Raw genomic sequence first — 21,469 nt, forward strand, 5'->3', positions numbered from 1 at the left:
AATGCTGCACGACGCTCAGGCGCACAGCTCGCGTTATCCAATCCCGACACATTCTCGCTCCCCCCTCCCCTCGGACAATTTCACCGCGGACAAAAGTAATCCAATTTTTGGGCAACCCTTTTTTCGCTCCTTCCACCGCTCAACAAACGTAACAGGGGTGTCGTGTGGGGGTAAGGAAATGTGCGCACGATCCCGTCGACTCGAGGAGATATCGTTGATCCTTGAACAAAAAGGAAAAAATTTGAGGAAAATTTCTGCGTTACGTTGTGTATAGGTGACTTGTTTCTTGGAACATTTCGACAGTTTGAAATCTGTTAAATTAATTCTTAACTTTCTTTTTTATTGAAAATAATATATATATATATATATATATATGTAAATAGAATTGTTACTAATAACGAAATGGGGACTGGATAAATATTCCATTATCTAAGACGATTTAAAGATGATAAATTAATTAAGTATATCGATATCTTCGAAATTCGATAAATTACTCGTATATCGAAAGATATTTGAGTCGAGTTATCATCAGTTTAGTTTAGAAAAATGATAGAGATGTTGTTCAAAGATCAACCGTGTACTGGAAAAACTGGTGGTTGGACTTGGTAATTCGTGGTCTCTCTCGTTCGTCGAGGGAACGAAACTCTTGAAGAGAATTTTCCTTTCGGTGTAACGGTTGTTGTTTTCGTGGCTTCCACGGAAGCCACGGAACCACTCAAAGGTTTTCGAGTTTTATCGCTGCTCCCTGAAACACACCACGGTACGTATACGTTACACGTGGCACGAATTTTATTCGAGACTTCGAGTCGTTCGGATCAACCCATCGTTATTTCGTTTTGACGTGTATCAGAGAAAGGCGTGCTTTTTTGAAACGATCATAAAAATACCTTCTTTCTTTCTCCTTTTTTCCTTCTCTTTTCAACAATCATTCGATCAGCATCCGCGAATTTTTTCCTTTTTTTGTAAATTACGTGATTTAGAGATAGATATCCACCGATAATTATTACAGATATAAAAAATTGTTGGTAAAAATTGCATAAATAACGATAGCTTCGTTATATAATCTATAAATTAAATTCCATCGATCTCTAAGAAAAAAAAATCCAATCCAACAAAGTCAAAAACCAATTCTTAACCATCAAAACCTTCAAGAATCATTAAGATCAATTTGAAAATAATTACTTCTAATCACTGCATTTTCAGATTAAAATTCAAAAATCATCTCAATTCCTATCCAACTATCCAAATATCGAGAAGAAACACGCGGCAAATTCTTATCCGCGACAGCAGAGAATTTCGCTCTCGAATCTCATCCCGATAACGAAGCGAGGGGAGAGAAGGCTCCTTGCGGGGTGCGCGCGGATTCTTAAATGGCGCGTAACAGGTGGATCGAAAGAGTGGTGGTGGTGGTGGGCGCGGCCGCTTAAAAACAAAAGCGGTCCTCGCGCGGTTCGAAACGGTGCACACAGAGGTTTGATAAAGGTTGAACAAAAAAAAAAAGAAAAAAAAGGCGTGTGTTAAACTCACGTGTCCGAGCTTCTCCTCCTTCCGCCTCTTGGGATCGCTCTCGAGGTCGGGGGTACGGCTACGGAATTTCTCGGACGGCGACACGGATCTTCTCAGCCTCTCGTCGGTGAGGGCGATCGGTTTACGATCCTCCGGCGTTTCTGCCGCCGCCCTGTGTTGCTGCAGGTCGGACGGTTTCAGAAGCGCCTGCGCCTGTGCCTGGACCGCGGCCGCGGCCGCTGGATGCGGGGGGGGCGCCAGATGGGGCGGCACCCCCGCGGCTGCGGCCGCAGCGGCCGCACCTGCGAACCCCAATAGCCCCGCCGGCGGAAGACCGCCAACGACCGCACCGTGTGGTAGCTGCTGCGCGTGAATCTGTTGCTGGAACAACCGACAATGGACACGGTTACCCTTTTCCTCTTCTCCACTTCCTTTTTTCCTTTATCGTTTCGAATTTTTTCTCTCTTTTGCTCTTTTAAATATTCCCCGCCCCCTAACTCTCGTAGGGGGATAATAAATCGTTTCTACGATTTTCTGCGGCGAGTAATCTACCGAACAACGACGAAATGATTCGTCAATGATGCGTTTTATTCGTGCTTTAGAAGAAAAAAAAAAAGAATTGTAAATCGCGTTACGAAACAAAGTTGAAATATTCTCGAAGAAGTTAAGAAAGATATATTTTTATGCCAATGTGCGTGTGGCATAAAATTTGAATATATATATATATATTAGAAATTTAAGAAAATATATAAGAAAATAAAAGAAACGGACAGCTAAGATATTTTAATCGAAAATTTCACGAAATTGTTGAGAGAAATACATTCGAAAACGATCATCAACGAAGTGTAATAAAATGTTGGAATTCGAATTCCGAGACTTGGGGCAATAGGATGCTGAGCTCTCGGGTGTAAACCTCGTCCAATAACATTTGTATATCAGCATTTGACCATTGATACCCAGCCTCGTCGGGATTAGACGAGACACTCGGAGTGCAGGAGCTTGTATTTGTATTCAAGTACAAATAGGAACGCATCAGAACAGACACCTTAGTATATCAATATCTCATCCGATTCTGATGAAGCAAACTGTGTACCGTCGAAATACCAATACTCAAACGTTATTGCATTCAAGTTTATATATCGGATACAAATTCAAAATCGTCTAAATAAATATGAAATTTCGAAAAAATTTTTTAACTCGTCGAAGAAAGAGAGTAACGCTTAACGTAACCGATAAACTTACTTCAATATCCTTCAAGTTTAATTTAAGAAAAGATCGAAATTGTTGGAATTATTTCTCTTCTAAAAACATGTCACTGTCATTGATTTTCTATCGCATCGTTCGAAATCTACGAAAAAAAAAAATAAATAAATAAATAATTATCGATAAAATACACTCGAAAGATTGAAATTATTTCAACGAAGTTTAAAAGGGGAAAAAAAAAAGAAAAAAAAAAGAAAGGAAAGATAGCACGATTTTAAAAAGCGCACGATTCTTTGTTTGCGCCTTAAAAACTTTTCAACTTTCTTTAAAACGATCTTAGAATATCTTAATATCCATTTGAATTAATATGCATAAAGCGGCGACCCAATTACGAAATAAGAAACACGGGATCACCGTGAAATAAATGTTTTAATGATTGTGCATTCACGCTTGCCCAAGTGGCCGCGACCCTCTTCAAACGAGTTAACCTAATTTCAGATTGCCACGGTATAAATTAAGAAGTTCCGATTTAGACTCGGGAGTGAAACAGAATTTTCTTCTGAATCGCTCCCCCTCTCCCTCCCTCCGCGTGTCTCGAATTGAACTCTCGTTCAATATCACTTAACGCCCTTTATATAAAAAAAAAAAAAAAAACAATTCCTCTATGATAATTCCTACCATGGTTGAAGAGTAACAAAAAAAAAAAAGTTGAAACAAAAAAAAAAGAAAGAAAAAGAAAATAGAATGGAACTCACCAATAGTTGTTGCAGACCCTGTTGCTGTTGTTGCTACGAGAAAAGAAAAAGAAGAATTTCGTGAGTGAGATGGTACAGGCGGTGGTATCGATCATCACGCGTGATTTTTTTTTGGGGAAGGGGGAAGGGAAGGGAGGGGTCGTGGTTTAAATCGTGGAAATTAAATTATGTATACGTAATCGGGACGCAAGCAGCTCGTAGAGTTAGGAATGCACAATGTGCCAAGATCAATGTCCAACCGCTTGCCAAAACTAAAAAGAAGTTTAATAAGAATCGATCGTGAAGAGGCTCACCCCAATAATAGCGTTCAGCTCGGACATCGTGACTTGCTTCGCCCTCTCTACGGCATTGGCCACCTGCTGCTGATGCTGCAAGCCATGCTATCATTATCGCGTCGTTGTCACTCTCGATCGTAAGATTGTACGGCACACGTGCCAAACAGAAAGTCAAAGACTCACCTCTTGTGCCAGGAACGGAAGTAGCTGGACGATTATCGCGTTCAACCTTTTAGCAATCTCGGTCTGTAAAATGGAATACAAATGGTTATCGGTGAATTCTTTTTAAACTCTTATTTAAGGCTGTTATTTCTGTCTCTCTCTCTCTTTCATTTTGGAGAGGATCTTGAAATTTTCTTTTGGACAAAACGTTGGAAAATATCCAAATGTTTTGCGATATTGAGATCAATCTATTTTCGATGCGATATTTTTCCTTTTTTCCCTGTTTTTCTGGGATAATCTCCTCCTCTCAATTCGAAAACACGATCGTCCAAATTTAATACGCGAAATAGTTAAGATATATTTGATGTAAAAATATAAATCTGTTTAAAGCAAATTATGATACGCGTTTAAAATCATCCCTTACTTGTCGGTTGGCAATGTGTATTTAACCCTTAATTCGAAGGTATATCCGTTGAACTGATGTTTAAAATGTTTGGACTTGGTTGAATTTGTAAAAGATGCAAGTGAAAAATAATAGTATAAACGTATAATGCGTCAAATCGAATTCGTTTCTATCTTGTGAAATTAAAATGAAGATAAGAAATAAAGATAATCTTTAAAAATTATCAACCTTTATAAATAAAGGAGCGAATAAAATTGTTTGCTCCTATAATTATTTCCAACAAATACGAGCGATTTAAGTCGAAAAAAGTAGACATTTTTTTTTTTTTCATAATTCTCACTTGTTTCATTACACGTAGAAAGGGGATTAACCGTTTCCCTTTAGTTACTTAACCCCTTAAGTTTTACCTCCGTTACATTACGTTTGTCGCGTGGTACCGAATTTAAAATTTCCATCTTCGTAACGTTATGGCGGCTAAATTTTGCATGTTCAAATCTCTTCTCGCGAATAAAGATATTTTTATCTTTTGAAGAAACAAATAAATTTTATCAGCGCGTGGATATAATAAATGAAATAATCGATCAAAGAAAATGAACTTTATTCCGATACATTCACTTAAAATTTACCATGCTTTTAAGGGATTAAACGCGAAGCATCGTAAAATTCAGTTTATCCTTGATACACTTCGTTTGTGGAGGAAAAGAACGAAAGGAAAAAAAACCCCACTACACGCAAAAGTAACACGGTTTCGCCAAAACCTCAAATTATATTTCTCTCGATTGAATAACCGCAATTAAAGTTGTCCCTCAAAAATCCCTCAAATCGTTGCGAAAATCATTACTTTTCTAGATCAGATCTCGAAATCCTCGTCGACACGTCGTCATTAACAAATAAACCAAAATAAATAAATAAATACCAATAAAGTACCAATTTTTCAATAAACCACCCAACATCAGAAATCAACGAAAACACTTATCAAAACTTATCACCAATCAGCGATACGTTGATGATGTCGCTTCCAATGATCTATGAACAAAAAAAAAGGAAAAAGGAAAAACCAAACAAAAACGAAAAATAACCAAAAAAAAAAAAGAAATTTAATTCCTTCCACACGCGAATCTCAAACACCGGGGAGTGTGTCCCGGTCAACTCGACGAATTAATTGAAAAATCGAAGAGCGGGGCGCGCGAGTCGTGAAAACAGCGTGAAAACGTCATGAAATTCGGGGTTAACGTTGCGGCGATCATAGGACACGTGACGAGCGTTGGACGGGCACGTGAACCCCTCCCCTCTCCCCACACTCCCCTCCTCCTCCTCCTCCTCCTCCTCCTCCTCCCCTCGTTGTCCCGCAACCATGCGCTCTTTCCAAGGTGAACGAACACACGGAGCCGCTCATTAATGCTCGTCGATCAAATCGATTCGCGATTACACCGGCTGCCACGTGACACGTTCACAAAAGACTAGAAAAGAATGGAACTAGGCGCGACAACGGCGAAGGAGGGAGGGAGGGAGAGAAGGGATATGTCATAAAACTCGTTTCGTTATTGAAACGAGCTTCATAATCATCCCATTCGGAAAATATCGAGCGCCGTGTCGTACGTTGAATTTACAACGTAATTCCGTTGATTCTTCCCCGTTTTGATTCCTTCGTTTATCTCTTTTGAACGAGAGAGAGAGAGAGAGAGAGAGAGAGAGAGAGAGAGAGAGAGAGAGAGAGAGAGNGGAGGGAGGGAGAGAGAGAGAAAGAGAGTGTGTTTATTTTCCAAGGGATTTCTACGAGACGAATATATAGGAAGCGATAAACCTGTTCGTAAGTACCGCGTCAGAGTAGACGACATAAATGTGTAATTGAATAAAAATTTTAATCTGAAGAGTCAACTATTGTGTACATATAATATATATATATTTATATATTAGAAAAAAATGAGCTTGCGTTTTAGGATGAAAATAAAGGGAAAAAGATTTCATCGAGGGTGGAATAATTCACTCGAACTGTATGTGTGTAATTCGCCCTCGGGAATCCACAGGTTAAGAATCGATGTGTTAAAAGAGATCGAGAAAGAAAACGAGACAAACTTGAAAAATTAATCAAAGAGATAAATGGTTTTATTTCTTTAATCTTCTTAACCGGTTCGAACGTGTACAACGAAATATACAATATAAAGATGAGTTAAAAAAAAGTAGCTTGTTATTATGTATTATTATTATTATTAGAGTGACGCAGATTAAGAACATTTATCCGGCCGCAAACAGTTGACATACCTATATCGAATCACGACCGGTAAACAGCAACATCAGGAGCGCGCGTCTATTACGCGATTTCGACAGATTAGTTTCAATAATTCAACGAATGCGATCAAATATGTACAGTAATCAACATTACGGAGATCGACACACAATCGGAGCATCTATTGCAAAGCACCGATATAACGGCCTAATTGCATCCGAGCTTACTAACAACATTACCCCGATGCACAAATTAATACTCTATTTGCACAATGGTGCTTCATCTGCCGATATATTATCCGTCTTTTATATTGCGTTCCTCGATCGTATATGTATATATATATATATATTTATATACATTCCCTCGTTTCGTATTTTCGATCGATCGAAAATAACGAGGAGATCCAGCTCGTTTTCCAATCGAGGATCACCTCTCACCCCTTCCTCCCCGTAGCATCCGATAATTTCTTCGTATCTACGTAAACGCATCAAGATTTTTCTCACGATTATCAATGATACCGAAACGTTATCAAGTAAAAACCTTCGTTATTCGTTTCGGTATCCAAGCATTTGCCAACCCCATAGAATTACAGAGAAAAATTAATGGAAAATTTCTTATTTATACGATGATCTTTATTTACGATTCGTTTTCTTTTTTTCCAGTAATATTCCCGGTTTTTCCGCGTTTCTCGATAGAGAACGATAGGACGTCGCGGGGGCGACGCGACACGCATCTAAAGCTTCGATCCGAAAAAAATGTCATTATTCCCACGGGGGACAGAAAGATGGAAAACTGCCGCGTCCACGTCAGTTCGATTTCGGCGTGGGTCCGAGTCGGGAGGTGGCGGAGAAGAAGGGGAAAAAAAGAAAAAAGAAAAAAAAGAAAGAAAGAAAGAAAGAAAGAAAGAGAGAAAAAAGCCAGGGACGGAAAAACCGACAAAGAGGAGCCGATGGAGGGAGACGGAAAGAGGAAAAGTGAAAGAGAGCGAAAAAGAGAGAAAGCGCGCGTGAAAGAAAGGATGGAGAGAGAGAGACGAGGGTGGAGGAACGACGACGAACGGGAGACGAGGGAGAGAATTTACGCGGCGGGGCGACGCGGCGCAAGTGTTGTCCGGTACGAAAAAATGGTTATTCCTTCTCGAATGTGCCCGATGCACATGCACATTTTCCCGCAGAACGGATGGTCCGAGGGTGGTGGCGTAGAAGGTGGAAGGGGAGAGATGGAAGAGAAGGGGAAGAACGAAGAGGGTCGCGGTGGAAGTATAGAAGAGGGAAGCAGTGGTGGCAGGGGTGAAAAAAGGTAGGTAGATGGAGGTGGCCGAACGAACGGACGAACGAACGAGCGAACGAACGAACGAACGAACGAATGGCAGGAGGAAGAGGAAGAGGAAGAGGAAGAGGAGGTAGAAAGAGAGTAGGAGGAGGAGGTAACATTGAGATTAGCAACGGGTAAAAAATCGATGTCATCGCCCCCAGCCCACCGCACCCTCGTTTCGCTCGCTCAACTCAACCCTCTGCTACCCCCGCAGGGCCAAATAAAAGAACTCGAATACACGACCCCTGGAACGCGTGCGTGTACGTGGCCGCGCTTCACGTACGTGTCACACAGTACGTGCACACGCGCCCGATATACCGTGCGTGTGGAGGAGCCAAGGGGGTAACCTACGTGTGTATGTAGGCGCGCGCATCGCGAAATATATGTATATACGGCGACCGAGTGCTGGAAAAGCCGGGATCCTCCCCCCCTCCCGACCACCGCCGAAAGGCAGGACAGAGAACGTGAGAACGAAGGGAGCGAGAGAGAGAGAGAGAGAGAGAGAACGAACGCACGCGGATAGATAGACGTATATATATATATATGTGTATATATATATATATATATATATATATATATATATATATACATAGGAGGCAGGAAGAACTGGAAAGGCAGGGTGAGTTATATGCAATTGGTCAGCCTGCACATTTTTTATCGGGCGCCGGGCGCACCCGCGATGGGAAATGGTAGTTACTCTTGTATCGACGAACGCCCACGGCGATACGAATATTCTTCTCGGAAGGGGTGATCTTCCGTTTTCCAACAGGGGAATTCCAAGATCGGTAACTGCTACTTAACAGGTAGCAGGTATCCACCTCTTCGAAAACGTGTGTCGTCGTTTCTACGTTTAAACGTATATAATCGTACGGCAAAGATTTCTTTTCCTTTCTTTTTTTTTTTTTTTTACGAAGAATTTTAAGGTATCTTATGATATTTCTTTGAAGACGTATCGAAATTTTCCGACCAAGATAATTCCCCTGGTGAAATCTTTGATACGTCTGTATCAGGATGTGCGTTATCAATGTACCGTGATTGAACGTCGAAGGTGGCATTACTTTTTGCCTAGGTTGTGGAAAATCCAAAAGCGTGACGGATATCCGCGGCATATCGCCATAGATCGTGGCTTAATTGACCAGGACGCAACGAGCACGCAACCAGTCCCAAGGACGAGCCTTTCAATTAAGCGATAAGCGTTATCGGATAGGTGGGCCGCGAACCTATCCAACGAGTTTTCTCGTTGGATGAACGAAACAGCGGTTGCGTGCCAGTCCCGTCGCTTGCGCATTCTTTTTCAAACCCTCTGACACTTTTACCCCTTCTAAATCTCAACCCCCTCCCCCTTAACGCTAAACCAGTTTATCCTAGTTCGTACTTTCCTTTCATATTTTCCTTCTTCTTTCTTTTCTTTTCTTTTTTTTTTTTTTTTTTAATAGTCGGCTGCGCTTTTTACGATTCTTTCTTTTTTTTTCCCCTCTCTCTCTTTTTTCCTTTTTTCGAGCGATACACACCATTCGAAAAAAAAAAAAAATTTCACTTCCGATAGAAATCTCGAAGCGACGTTGCGCCTGTTGTCGAAGCACCCTCGAAAAATCAAAACAATCGGAAAAAAAGAGGGGAGGGGAGAACAATTAATCAGAGGTAAGAATAATACCCCTTTTCGATGGCGTTGTCCTCGTTGTTTCCAGCCGCGTGTCGAGTATCGCTTCTAGTAAAGGCGCGATTCCGCCAACTTTTAACTTCATCGAACATCTCTATCGTCTACTAAGGATAATAAAAGTTCTTTTTTTATGTCTAGTTGCTTATTCCCCGTTTTTTCCTTTTTTTCTAATGATCTATCATTGAGAAATTCGCGATTTCGTGGTATTTTTGTGTGTGATATAATGAAAGTGGATATTTTGAAGAGAAAGAAGGTGTGTGTAGTTTCGAAGTTGCGATAATTTAAGCGACAAATTGATATTTTGTCTACGAAAGTATAAGAAAAAAGAGAATTAAGTTATTATAACACGAGATAAAAAATAAAATTTCAAATGTGCGCTTTACGATTGGTATTTAAGATTGGAAATAATAATAAATTTTGTGTACAAAATTTATGTAATAGTTAAAATGATACGAGTTGTGAAATTGTGGATATTTTATTTTTTTCCTCCCTGTAAAATTTCGAAGAGACCGTCTTCGAAAAGTGCAGCAAGTAAATTTAGCAATCGCGAAATTTATTAAACACGCGACAACGCAATGAATCCCCTCTCTGTTGAACGTGCCAAATTCGTTCCCTTCGCTTTGAATTTAATTTTCATTTATACATATATTGCATTATAAAAATCACAACCGAATCACACCCGTCCAAAATAATTAAGATCGATATTTGTTGGAAAAAAAAAAAAAAAAAAAATAATTACGTCGCACTGAAAAATTGGTCTTCAACTAAAAATTATCATTTACAATAATAATTCTGACACATAACTCGTCTGAATGCAGCGAGTTATATGTACGACACATTTTCAACAATTCATAAATCAACAAAACGTTTCCTCCCTCACCCCTTGTACAACATCGAATTAAACCAAATCGTATCAAAGTAGCTAGCTGCAAATCCTAATAATAACACGTAACACGATTTATCAAATCGTATCCTACATAGTTTCGCAATTAAATATCGAAATATAACAAAGACAAGATAACCGTTAGAATTAAAATTTTTTCATAGAATAATAATCCCTTGAATCGTTATATTTCTCACGACGAAATATAATTTAACAAAATACTTCGTATCGTAAGAAAGACAAAAATCTACGATACAACTTGTCGAAACGTTTATCCAATTTCGAGATTATTAAAAATCAACGAAAAAAGATCGATCGAGGAGATTTACAATCATTTCTTCGAATCGAATAAAAATATAGAAAAATAATATTAAATAATATTAACAAATCCCTTATCACGAAAACGATAAATAAATTCACCTCTTTCTCCACATGTATACATAATCTTCCACGCGCAAAAGATCATCAACTATATATAAAATCAATCAATCTTCCCCCTCTTTTCTATCCCTGACAAAATCGCATCGAATCGATTCCTCTAATTATCCACGTGCACGTGGATCCTCGGCTGTGGCGAGGTCTACTAGGCGAGCCGCGTGCGATTATTTGAAGAGGAGGGGCGGGGGAGAGGAGAGGGCGAAAAGAGAGAAAGACCCGTATAAGAACTGGGACATTGCCAACAAATTCGAGTTAGTCGAGTAGCGAGTGGTAAAGTGGTGGTTGCGGGCTCGAACGGGCCGCCGAGTGGGAGGCAAATGTCGACTTGGGGCGGTTGGTAAGAGGGGGAGGGTTGGACACGAAAGAGGGTGGAGGAGGAGGAGGAGGGAGGGAAGGAGGGAGGGAAGGAGGGAGGGAGGGGAAGAGCGGAGGCAGCGACACAGGACTAATGGGAGAGAAAGCGAGAGGATGAAATCAGAGGGACTCGCCAATGGTGCCGTGGTGAAAAAAAAAAAAAAAAAAAGAAAAGAGAAGAAAAAAAAGAAGGGTAAAAACGGAAGAGGGGTTGTCGGTTGTGAGAGAGAGAGAGAGAGAGAGAGAGAGAGAGAGAGAGAGAAAGAGAGAGGAGAAGAGGGAGGGGGACCTAACCTCGTAGAGGAAGATTGTTTTCATTCGGTGCTCAAATTGAAAAGGAGCGAGGACCGAAGACCGCGATTCGAAAGCCGGCTAAGTGCCGGAGACAACCAAACGGAGGGTGATTTATTTTCTCCTTCTCATTCTCCCTCTCCACCTCGCCACTCGTCTCCGCCACTAGCTTCCTTTCGCGCTGAAACGAGGAAACGGAGGAAGAGACAAAGTGGAGGAGCGCGGGGATGGAAAAAAGAAGAAGTCGAAAGTGGTAACGTAATCAATTTTTTACGAACTCGCGTATTGATTCGCGAACAATTGAAGAATTAAGGAAGATATATATATATATATATATATATATAACAATTAATATAGCGAGCATTAAAACTTCGACAATTTCTGATTCGTCCTCTAAATAAAACGATAAAAGCGAACTTTTATTTTACAATACGAAGATCGATCCCTCGATCTTCATTAGATTTCCCTTAAACGTTGATTCAAACGTTTCAAAATGCGCGAAAGAAAGAGAGGAAAGGGGGAAAAAAATCGGCGATCTTCGATAAACACGCGAGGTGTAACGAGTTGCCCTAATTAACCGATCCGGCGCAAGAGCCGATAACTTTTCATTTCTTCCCTAATTACCGTTAGAAGACTGGGGAAAGCACGGTGTGTTACGTTGAACCACACCGCGTGTTCAATGCAATTTGTCGCCGCCGGTACGTCGCCCGAGGAGGGGGGAGAGGAGGATTGATTTCCTGGGCGACCAGCGATTTTCCGTTTCCCGCTCTCTCTCTCTCTCTCTCTCTTTATTACCCTCCTATGCGTCCATTAGCAATTATACGAGCGTATCGAATAACCACTTATTCTCATTTCCCCCCTCCTCCCTCCCCTCCCCGACACAAAACAGTATATCGTTCCCGCGCGATCGACAACAAACCTTCATCAGAGAACACGCGTTTCTCCGCCCCCCTCGATTCTCCATCGCTTTTCGCTTTTTTTTTTTCGCATTAGATCAATCACCGATTTAAGAAAGATTTAAGAAAAATTCCCCCTCTTCCTCCACCCGAATAATAATTAAAAATAGCGTGGTGCGTCCAATTTAACCGTTTCAAGGATTCACGCGTCGATTGGAATGTGACACGCGGGAATAACAACGTCCCCCTCCCCCACCCCTATAAAAGCATCCCAGGCTAACTAGTTTGCCACTTGAGCCACCGGACACAATTTCGCGCCGATTTAATGGTGGGCCCTGCCTATTCGGCGACGATGTCGATCCCTGCCACCCTGTCCCCAGGCTTGCACCCCATTAAGCAACGCCCCTGGGTACAAGGGTGAGAAATGATCGGCCGCTAATGCTAATGAATATCAGCTCGCCGTGTCAGGGAGGGTTGTTTGGGAGTTTAGGACTCTCCTCCTCGCCTCTGTTTTACGGGAAACGGGGAGAGGAGAGTAGAGCAAGGGGTGGAGAGTGTGCGTGTGCGTGTGAGAGAGAGGAGAGAGAGATTTAACCAGGTTCGCGTGCAACGAGGGGTCGTGGTCGCTTTTAAGAAAATTGCTGACAGAAGGGGGACGGTGGCCCAGTGTTTCCCCTAATTAGCCAAAATTACACGATTTCCCGGGCCAGATGCGGCGTCACTCCCTTCGTTTTTGCGAGCATGGGGTGGCCGTTAGACACCGCGTTCGGATCGGCCGACATATTCCGAACTTAATTAACGAGAAATCTTTTGATCCTTAAACTCCCCTACCTCCCTCGTCGCGATAGAAATCAGGTATTCTTTGAGCGGGAGTGGGGAGCTTAACGTTTAAAATTTGGTTGGTGAAAATGGAGGGGACGTATATATATACACGTGTTTTTGGCCCTCAGTGATAAAGACCCTTCCTCGTTGCCCGCGCGTGAATACGAATCACAGTCCAAGGAATGAAATTGTCTCTACGTAGGGGAGGAAATTCTCGCTTACCTGCTTGTGCATCTCCACGTTTAGGCCGTAAGACATTTCGTAGTACTGTAACAGAAAAGAAATGTTATTTCGTCGTTTTTCTTTGTCGTGATTCTTCGGCTGAATTGAGATGAAATTGAGATTCTAATCTTCTAAAGGATTCTGATCATAATGTGGTTTGCGATTATATTTAACTTTCTTTTTTAATTCAATTCTGCGAAATTTTACCTCTGATTCTACGAAAGTTCTCTTTTTTTAAATAAAATAATAAGAAATCTTAATAATTCGAAAATTTTTTTTGGTATCGTGTAATCTTTTCTTAAGAATTCCACCGAATTTTGTATGAAATTTCAACATCAGAATCCTTCGACGATCTCCGTATTCGCTACGAATACAAACTTAAAAAGCATAAATCGAAATTGTAAAATCGAAACAAATACATTTTCGTTTACTTTTCTTTTTTATTTACGATAAAAAAAAGGAACGGATCGTTGTTCAACTCCATAAGAAATAAAATTTCTAAAGACCTTGCCTCTTACAAAGTATCCTATCTCGTAACACCTGGCCGTTAAATTACTTTAACAGTTTTCTATAATTAAATCGATCGTGTTATGGTGTGTAATTTACAACGAATCCCGTCGATGGTGGTTCGAAGGGGGTGAGCAGAAACCCACCTCCTTTGGTTAAAAACCGTATTTCCAACTGGAGGCTCTCTCTCTCTCTCTCTCTCTCTCTCTCTCTCTCTCCTCTCCCTCCCCCTGTCGTTTCTTTCATTAGCGATACTTAACTTCCGTTTCTTTACAATATCGTTTCAGACGCTCTCAGAGTTTTCACGAGAACCCCGGTCGGGGGTTTCAACAAAACTTTTAATAAATACAACAGGCTTCTCGTAAATCTCGGCGAAACGAGAATCTCCGCTTCGCGCTGCGCCTCTTCCCCTCTCCCTCCCCTCCCCTGCCCTCCCTTTCACTCCCTTTCTCCGCACCGCACGCCGCGTGCAAGAAGAAAGAATCATTACAACGTTCATCCGGCGAACAAGCCGGATCAACCGGCCACCACTTTTGTCCATTGAACAGGATCGCGTTGGAATTCCACCTCAGACCTTCCAACATCCGACTAGGAAAGACGTTCAGTTTGTTGCTTGGCTTCAGACTTCAACATGTCAAACATTATTCGTAACTATTCTCTACTGCCAAAATAATAATAATAACGATATACACTGGATTTTTCTTGGAATTTTTCTTCTGCTTCTGATATATAAAAAGTTTTTAAGTTGTCAAGTTGATTGGCCGTGATTAATAGAGATTTTAAAAGAAATTTTACAATTGATTTGATCTGTAAAAAAAGATATAACTTTTATCGTTCTTTTATCGATCTGATTCACTTACTACTTTCCTTTAAAATTATTTTCAAATTAGTTTTCAAATTAGTTTACTTTCTATTCTCGAAGTATTCTCCGATATATATATATATAAATAACGCTTGATATACATACACGTTCACGATAAAAATTAATTCCTCGTTCGGGTCGCGCGTACTTGTTTCTTTTCTCCCCTTTGCCTCGCATCCGTACACGGTTTTCGCAACAACTTAATCCGCGTCAAGCTCCAGCCGCGTATTTAATCAGATAAATCGCTCATATTCCATCGTGCTTTGTAATCGAGGGCAAATTAACTTCAGCCGGCTAGTTATGTAACAGGCATTTCACCCCACCGGTTGAGGGTTAAAATTGATTATCGACGACGCCAACGACCGAATAAATTACCCTTGTGTTTCTCCTCGTCGCGCGACACGATCGATCGAGCTAAGGTTTCATCGTCTAGGTGTCTACGAAAAAGTCGGTTTCATTTGTCGCGTGAAACCGAGACGCCTCTCGATAGGATCGGTTAAGTCGACAGCGCGACGAACCTGTTCATTTTAAAGTATAAGCAGAGAGAAAGAGAGGAAGAGAAAGAGAGAGATTCTTTTCCCCAACGAAACGAATAAAATTGCGAGTAAGATTCTTCTTACGAACACCTTCCCAATTGGGTAACTACAGTGCAATTCGAGGGTACGGCCGCCTGATCGTAAATTGGTTAGTAGCCGAAGTCACTCGGGTATCTGTTCTGGGCTGCATTATGGCAGGGAAAATGATGATTCCCTGGCGCGTTACAGCGTGCTCGTAAAAATGTTCTTCCCGGGCACGTGGAGACCAGTTAGCTACACAGGATATGTACGCAAATTCCACCGTTTATACCTGTTATATAATTAATTTACGATGACATGCCTCGTGAAAGATTACGAGGTCGAACATCCGGTTATTTCCAACCATTTTTAAGAGCTCGTTTCTTCGTGAAATTGAACATTTTATAACGAAAATAATTTTTTTCTTCTTTCAATTTGTAACCGCGTTGTTGAATCGTAAGGAAATGGACATAGAAGGGAAAAAGAATCAAATTCTAACCTCTTTATACAATAATATAACGCTAAAAAATCATAGTGACTCGTCCAAAATAATTTGTAATAATCCAACAATAAACGTTCTACTGCACACATAACCTTACATACGTTGTATTAAAACATCGACATCATACATCAATATCTCGAGTATACCATATCTAAACCATCCACTTATTCGATGCTTATAAATCATCCTCTAGTGACCTCTAGCGCTATAACGCGAGCAACAACAAAATCCCTATAGATGGCCGGACACGCGGCAATTTCAAATCGGTTCGAGCGAACATCGGTGAAATTCATAAACAATGGTCGGTGGAGAAGGCGTAAGTCAAAAGTGATGATAATCCCTCGCCACGTTGGAACAGAGGTAAGCACGGAGAGAAAGGAAGAGTCACGTCCTCGGTCTGAACGGAGGGCGAGGGAGGGGGAAGAAGGAGGAGGAGGAGGAGGAGGAGGAAGGGGGGTTCGACCCGTGTTCCGGTAAAGTGCATCGTATCATACGATTCGTGAGCGCGCTTGCGCGATCGTAAATCGGTTAGTGGCTGTCGCTTAGCGCTGCGTGTCCGCCTTTAGCCCCTCGTTCCGGGACGAATGGCTTCGGGGGGTGAAGGGGGGTTGGTTGGCTTCGAGAGAAAGCGCACACGTCGCTCGACAGATACTCTACTCGAGTGAGATCGATAGCATCGGCCACGGAAATACGCCGACTTAATAATGCAGTCGATATAATCGCGATGAAAGACCCGTGATGACGATCCGGCTGAGGTAACCGGAAACGGTTAAGCCTTACTCCACGCGTGTTTTCGTCATGATGTCATCATTTCTCGATCTTTATTTTTTATTTTTTTTTTTTTTTTTTTTTTTTTGGAAGATATATATCATTTCATCTGATATATAAATATATATCGATACGATTACACGAGAGATGGATATTCTTAAAGGGATTTCTTTTATTATTCTTAATATTGGAGTGTCTGTACGTTTGTTAAGACTTTTTTGGAGTATTACGTTTTAAAAATGTGAAGACGTAGTATAATGAGCATTCGAAGACAACTGCGTTAGCTTTGTTATTGAATTGATGGAAATACAACGCGTACGTTAATAGCAGCGGAAATGTTGATCTCGCGTTAATCGAATTTTCGTGTTCTTTCAGAAGCGGGAAAAAAACTTTGAAAATTTCTTTTATATTTTAAAATTTTTCTGATCTTCGTCATAAGATTCTCCATAAGAATCTACTGATAAATCTATCAACAGATTCTGAATAAAATACACTTTCCATCCTCCTTTTTTTAAATTACATTGAATATTTTAATAATATCGGTCTCCACGTTTCTTCGTCTAAATGTCTATCTCATAGCAAAAGTTAAAGAATCTTATAATGAAAAAAAAAAATAAATAAATAAGTATCGAGAGTGATTTTCGAGAATTTTATTCTTAAACGTAGCTATCTATCTATTTATTTATTTATTTTATGAAACACAGTATTATTATGTTAGAAACATAATAATTTATGAAAAGAAATTTCGAAATATGTTAAATGATTTCCTGTCGTTCGACGTGTGTTTAATCGAAAACGATTAATTATTAACGAGAATGATCATCCGCCGGAAGGTAGATGAATTTTAAATGAACGCAATCAATTAACTTGACGGTGTATTATGCGAAGTTCAACGATAGAAATGGAAGAAGCCGAGGAAAAAGAACGACAGCACAGATCAAATATAACTTATTCCATATCCGTTCGTGATAACAGACATTCAAATACGAATTAACAAATCGCTCCTCCGGCCGTGTTAATCGGAGGGAATGGAATTTATCTTTAATTTCATGGCTCTTCAACGGTTACGTGGATACACGTGGAAAACGATTCGAAAAGATTGGAAAATAATTTACGTTTCTGTATAATAGAAAAAAAGTTTGTACAAAGTTTCTACATATCTTCTTAAAAAGGAATATTAATAAAAAGAGGAGAAAATAAATTTTTAAAGTCTTAGTCGTTAAAATTTAATATGCTTAGATTTCTACATCTCGTCAAAACAAATTATATAATAAATTACTAATTCTCAATTGTTCAACGATTCACCGATTTAGTTTCAGAAATATTTAATTAATTCGATTCAATAATTATTTAACTGTACGTGCCTCTCTTCTAACAATATATCGAGATAAAATTAAAAATTATTTTCAATAAATTTAACGCAATTAAACGTAATAAAATGATGTAATAGAATTCCATCTTCTCTTCAGAGGAATCATTTTTTTTTTCTTTTTTTTTTTCCTTTATTTTTTCCTGCAATCTCGCATTCAAATTTATACCCAATATATGCCATTCGAAACGTTTCGAATGTCGACTTACACGCGACGAGATATATCGATTAAGCAGATCGTCAGAAAGACGATATCGTATCGTATTCGAGGCGATTATCGACGATAGACGGAAGGCCGCGTCCTAAATTGCGCGTTATCGACATCCTGGACGGGAATTAATTCGATTCGCGACGTAATAAAATGCTTCTTGGCCGCATCACCGTACATATCGGTTCGCCCGAAACACGAAGAAAAGAGTTGGCCGGGCCAAGTCGATAATCGGATGAAGAGAAACTCTCTCTCTCTCTCTCTCTCTCTGCGGCCGTGGTAGGGGGGGGAGAGAGAGAGAGAGAGGAGGAGGAGGAGGGATCGGTATCGATCTCATCTGCCAACCTTTCCTTTTCTATTTTCACGTGGTTCAGAACCCAATAATAGGGGTTGTACCGATAATTTCACCCCCTCCGGTTATTCGATATGGATCTTTTAGTAGCGAGCCTTTGCTAGGGTGATTGAGCCGCCTCCTCTCTCTCTCTCTCTCTCTCTCTATCTATCCCTCTATCTCACCCCTTTTCGCTCTCTCGCTCTTTGGAGCGAGATATCTTTCCACGTCTCTCCATTCCTCATCCCCTCTTCTTTTTTTTCTCCCTCTTTTCTCTTTGCTCAACCTGCATCACACCATCACGCATACTTTCCTTCCACCTTGTCGCTCCCGTTTTCCTTCTTTTTTTTTCTCTCTCTCTCTTTTGTCTCTCCTTTTCGTTCTTTCTCCGTGTTTCCGCAAGTTCTCGCGTTTCAACGTTACGACGAGTAATGGATAATTAATCAGTCAAACTCGATCGCGGGAATAACCAAAGGCGAGGCAAGACGCCCCTTTGTCGGGGCGGCAAAAAGAAAAAGAAAAAAAGAAAGGAAAGGATGAACGTTGGAGTTGGAATGAAGGAAATTGAGAGAGAGAGAGAGAGAGAGAGAGGGAGAGAAGGAATGCACTGGAGAGAGAGAAAAAAAAAATTTATTTGCTCCTGCGGTTAATTCTTGTTCCCTTCTTCGGAAGGGGTGAATGGGATCGTAAAGCGATGGAAAAGGGATGCGCGTCGACGTAAGTGAAATCGATAGCAACGTCGAAAGCACAAGTCGCAAAGTTGGGGAGGGAAGGGGGTTGTTACGACATTGGCGGCGTTAAGAAAATTGAATAGTAAGAGACTTGCCGCGCAAACAGAGAAAAGGAAAGGAGGAATAAAAAAACAAAAAAAGAGAAAAACGAATGAGAGAATGGAAAAGGATTTTGGGAAAGAAGTAAAAAAAAAGAAAAAACAAAAAAGGAAAAAGAAAAACGAGGAAAAAAAAGAATAAAAAAAAAAAAAAGAGGAAAGAAAGGAAAGAAAAAGTGAAAGACCAGCAGAGACCTCCATCGACGAGGGAGGAAGAGGGAGGGACGGAAATTCGTGAAAACAGTTAACCCCACGGACGTTGGTGCACCGTTATGAAACTTCGTAAACGTCGGTGAAAAGGGGAGGGTGGAAAAAACAAAAACACTAAATTGCACGGTGGAAACTTCAAAGGCGGAAATAAAATCTGTAAAAAGAAGCAGACGGTGAACGCAAACGGGAAAAACAAGAAGTAATCAAGAAACGTGCCCCGAGGATGTGGGTTATGTTTAATTTGTTACGCTGCGGAAAAACGAAATAGAGATAAAGAGGGTGGAGGAAAAGAAGGGGTGGTGGAAGAGGATGAGGAGGAAGAGGAGGAGGAGAAGCGCGGGAAAAAGTAGCAGGGAGCGAGAAAAAGAGAGGGAAAACGTGGGTAACCGGGGGAAGTCTGCGTTTTCAAAGGGTGAAAAACGTGCCGCACCGACGGCAGCCTGCTGCTTTCATAAGAATATTTTTCGCGTCTTTCCCTCCTCCCCCCCCCCTCTCTCTTCCCTCCCCTCCCCACCCTGGAACGGTTCTCGCGTTTCATCGTCCCGCTTTTCATAATAAAAATCGAATTAATTCCTTATCGATTTAACAACTTTTTCTAAAGTGTCAAATAAAATAAAGAGGAAATAAATCCTCCACCACCACCACCACCACCACCACCATCACCATCACCATCACCATCACCACCACCAGATACTTTTCAAGGAATTAATTTAACGATACTCCTCCTCATCGTTTCGCGATAAAAATGGAACAACGCAGGAAGGAGGAGGAGGGGAAGGTTATTGAGCGATAAAAATAGATGGATTCTCGGTATAATACATTGGATACATACACTGCCTTCCGATGACCTATGAACTACGATCGCGGTCTTTCCTTTCTTTTCTTTTCCCCTTGATAAACAACATATCGTCATCGTTCTCTCAATATCGTCTCGTTCTCACCGATCAATTTCGAATCGATCGATCGAATTATTCGAGATACCACGAAGAGAAATTCATTCGAGTCGTTTAACCAAAAAATCCGCGAACATAACGAGTCGCAGTTTTCGTCCGAGGGGGAGGTGTATCGGATAAGAACGTGTCGCGAGGCGATGATCCGTGCGTTGAAGTTCACAAAAGGAACACGGGGTGTCGGTTGGTGTAGCGGAAAGAAGAGCCGGGATGAGAGAGAGAGAGAGAGAGAGAAAAAAGTTGAAGCGACGCTCGGATTTACGCGGCACGTTACCCTAATGAAAATCGCGGAGGATGAATTGTAGGAGGGGTGGAAAGGTGGCTTGGTTGGAATACACAGGGGTGGAATTAGAATATCAGAGACACGTTCGCAGCCTGTACATACGTTACACCAATACTCCTCCTCGTCAGGCTGTACGTATATAATACTTGTCGGTAGTTGACAAACCCTCGACATCAATTTCTCTCTCTGTCTCTAATTCCTCTCCCCTCTAACCCCCCTCGCCGCCCTTCACCCCGCCCTTCCTGTGTCGCCTCCTCCTTCCATCTTTGTCCTTCTCCCTGGCCGTGGGTCCCCATCCCCCGTCCTCCCTCCTCTCCCCTTCCCTTTCCACCTTTCCACCCCACCCTCCCTCCCCGCCGCGTGTCTTTCTCCATTTCTCTCTCCTGTCCCTCGGCTTTTGCCCCCCTCCCTCTCGCTCCCTCTCTTCGTTTACTTTGGAGATATCGATTACCGGCTCAACTCCCAACCCCCATCAACCCCTCTGTCACCTCCAACCCCCCCACCCCTTATCCACTCCCACCGCCACCCCCCTCCCCTCGAAAGCCCCCAACCACTCGGCCCAGCTTGCTGCTTGGTTGCTTGCACGGTGTCACATCGGTGTAGCAGTTTACAGAGATGGTACAGTTCGCGACAATTACGATCAAACGTACAGTTAACATCGGCGTACGATCTCGCGAGCCGGGGA

The 21,469-nt window shown here is 41.4% G+C and overlaps 1 protein-coding gene across 6 annotated transcripts in view; it reads right to left on the reverse strand.

The window, feature by feature from the left end:
* LOC122719134 (protein groucho) overlaps positions 1 to 21,469 on the reverse strand; it is a 91,795-nt gene that overhangs the window by 43,663 nt on the left and 26,663 nt on the right. For 4 of the 6 annotated variants that reach the window (XM_043944720.1, XM_043944724.1, XM_043944719.1 and 1 more), the window contains 5 exons: positions 13,412 to 13,456; positions 3,923 to 3,985; positions 3,758 to 3,844; positions 3,465 to 3,497; positions 1,528 to 1,887 (listed from right to left, as the gene is read on the reverse strand). In XM_043944720.1, the coding sequence (XP_043800655.1) occupies positions 1,528 to 1,887; positions 3,465 to 3,497; positions 3,758 to 3,844; positions 3,923 to 3,985; positions 13,412 to 13,456 (588 nt within the window). The remainder of the gene's footprint in view (positions 1 to 1,527; positions 1,888 to 3,464; positions 3,498 to 3,757; positions 3,845 to 3,922; positions 3,986 to 13,411; positions 13,457 to 21,469) is intronic. The other 2 variants (XM_043944723.1, XM_043944722.1) reach the window with 1 other exon arrangement.

This window comes from Apis laboriosa, unplaced genomic scaffold (assembly GCF_014066325.1).
Source record: "Apis laboriosa isolate Shangri-la unplaced genomic scaffold, ASM1406632v1 scaffold70_cov154, whole genome shotgun sequence".
NCBI classification, from domain to species: Eukaryota; Metazoa; Arthropoda; class Insecta; order Hymenoptera; family Apidae; genus Apis; species Apis laboriosa.